Source organism: Cucurbita pepo, unplaced genomic scaffold, assembly GCF_002806865.2.
Source record: "Cucurbita pepo subsp. pepo cultivar mu-cu-16 unplaced genomic scaffold, ASM280686v2 Cp4.1_scaffold002630, whole genome shotgun sequence".
Lineage (NCBI taxonomy): Eukaryota > Viridiplantae > Streptophyta > Magnoliopsida > Cucurbitales > Cucurbitaceae > Cucurbita > Cucurbita pepo.
In genome coordinates this window covers 1-2,249 of record NW_019648672.1, presented here as the reverse complement: position 1 = coordinate 2,249, position 2,249 = coordinate 1, and the positions used below count along the sequence as shown (strand labels likewise).

The 2,249-nt window shown below is 35.1% G+C and overlaps 1 protein-coding gene across 1 annotated transcript; it reads left to right on the top strand.

Annotated features, from left to right (window-relative positions):
- Positions 1 to 85: 85 nt before the first annotated feature.
- On the top strand, positions 86 to 1,222 carry LOC111786736 (dnaJ homolog subfamily C member 17-like; the record flags this gene model as incomplete). The annotated part of the gene is made up of 2 exons (XM_023666965.1): positions 86 to 364; positions 589 to 1,222. A coding segment is annotated over exon 2 (632 nt), but the record flags the coding sequence as incomplete, so codon positions are not given.
- Positions 1,223 to 2,249: the final 1,027 nt, after the last annotated feature.

Below are 2,249 nucleotides of genomic sequence, written 5' to 3'. Positions count from 1 at the left end.
TTTTTTTTTTTTTTTTTTTTTTTTTTTTTTTTTTTTTTTTTTTTTTTTTTTTTTTTTTTTTTTTTTTTTTTTTTAATGCATGGATGGGATATTAGAACAAATTTATTTAGGAACAGTTATTGATTTATAAGGACTTTGAATGGGAGGTTCACAAATATTTGTCTTTGAGAGGGCTTGATGATATATGACGCTTTTGGTTGCAATCTTGGTTTGGAATTGTACCTCTGAATCATGCGCGGTACATTTCCTGTTTATCAAATGATGAAATTCTTTGACTACGAGCAATAGGCACATAACCGTTCGATTTGTTTGGTATGTCGATCCAGTCTTGGTGGATATGGTAGTATCATACATTTTAGTTGAGGTAATTTGGTGTAAATTGCTTATTTTCGATTGGAATATGGGTGAATTTTTTTTCTTTTTTATGTGTTTATTTCTACTTAAGATCTTTCTTTTTAAGATTTGTTGCAAGTTCGTTTACACATTTTGAAGTTTTTCTTTTCTGAGTCTTGCTAATTGTGATGTGTATGTGGGTGTTTTTGGTTATGGTTTGTCTGAAATTTGTTGGTTGTTCTTGAATTCTTGTAGACATGGATGTCGATCATTATGCTGTTCTTGGGTTGCCTTCGGGTGAGGAAGGATCCAAGCTCTCTGAGAAAGAGATATCTAAAGCATACAGAGCAAAGGCTTTGGAATTGCACCCTGACAAGAGGCCAGATGATCCAAATGCCCATGCTAATTTCCAAATTCTGAAGTCATCCTACGAGATTCTGAAGGATGAGAAGGCAAGGAAATTATTCGATGATCTTCTAAGAGTAAAACGTGAGCAGCATCGCCGACAATCAGAGCGTGATTCTAAGCGTCAGAAAATGATGACGGACCTTGAAGCAAGAGAGCGATCTGCATTTGCTCCCGACCCTGCTGCAAAAGAACTAGCAGAGGAAGAAAAAATTGCCAAAAAGCTAAAGGAAGAGATTGCTAGAATTCGAGCTATGCACGCGAAGAAAGGAGCACCCACAACATTTCCACCAAAGAAGGAGACTGGGGGAGTTGGAAAGAATAGCGATGGTGATCCTGGATCTACAATGGACAAAGAGAGGATGCTTAAGGTTTCATGGGAGAAGATTGGCGAGGATTATACTGCAGAGAAATTAAGAGAGATGTTTTCGAAGTTTGGTGAGGTTGAAGATGTTGTTATTAGGCATAATAAGAANTTTTGGGAGCATTATAAATTATTATTATTATTATTATTTTGTCCATTTATAATTATATTTTAAATTAGAGAAGAAAAAAAGATTAAAATAATATATTATTCTATACATTATATCTGAATCGTCTCAAAATATACTATAACAGAGTTAAATAGTCATCAAACTTCTTCCAACTAAACATATATAATTTATCTGTCTACATGTTTTTAATGCAATTAATTTATTTTTAAATTGATTTTCGACTATTTATCTAAATTATCTATAAATTATAATTTTGACGACTTATTAATTGAGTCAAAATAATCGTTGTGCCTTTTGCGATCGCTTAGGCGCGCGCAATTGCATGTCGCGCGCAGTCGTGGAGTGCAGATGAGATTTTCAGAAAATTAGGGTTTTGAAGAAGAACGAATTTTTGCTTCTTTAAAATTTTCATCCTATTCTTGGCAATTTCCCTCTCCCCATTACAGTAGAGCCCAGCCGATTCGCCGCCGGTCGCAGACCAAGTGAAGTATTGAAAGGATTCTCTCTTCTGAAATCTGCTTCGTCCTCCACACTGTTATCTTTCACTTTCGTCCTTCTCAGCTCCCCGGAGCAAAAGAGTAATTAACAACGAGCTTTCTGTAATTCGAAGCTAGAAGCATCATCTGAAGAAGTAGTTGAATTAGATACTTGGAGAAATCAGAAATTGTCGGGTAAAATTGCTTTCTTAATGAAATTCTCTAGTCTTCTTTGTTTTGCTTATTTTGATTGCTATCTATATCTCTATTGATCGAGTGTTACAGTTTACCTAATTCTGGAACTAAGAAAGAAATTGTTGGAAAGCTTACTCGTTTAGGATGACATCTTGGAAATTTTCTGAGTCCTGTTTGATTGAAGCTTGTGTTCGTAGATTGGAACTTCGAGCATACATGCTTTCGGTGTTCTACTGATTTTCAGTAATTTATGTTTTTATTGGGTTTTGATTTGGTGCCAATTCTGGAACTGAGGGAATGGTGTGGCTGGTTTGAACAAGTCTAGGTTTCGGTGCTTCTTAGATTT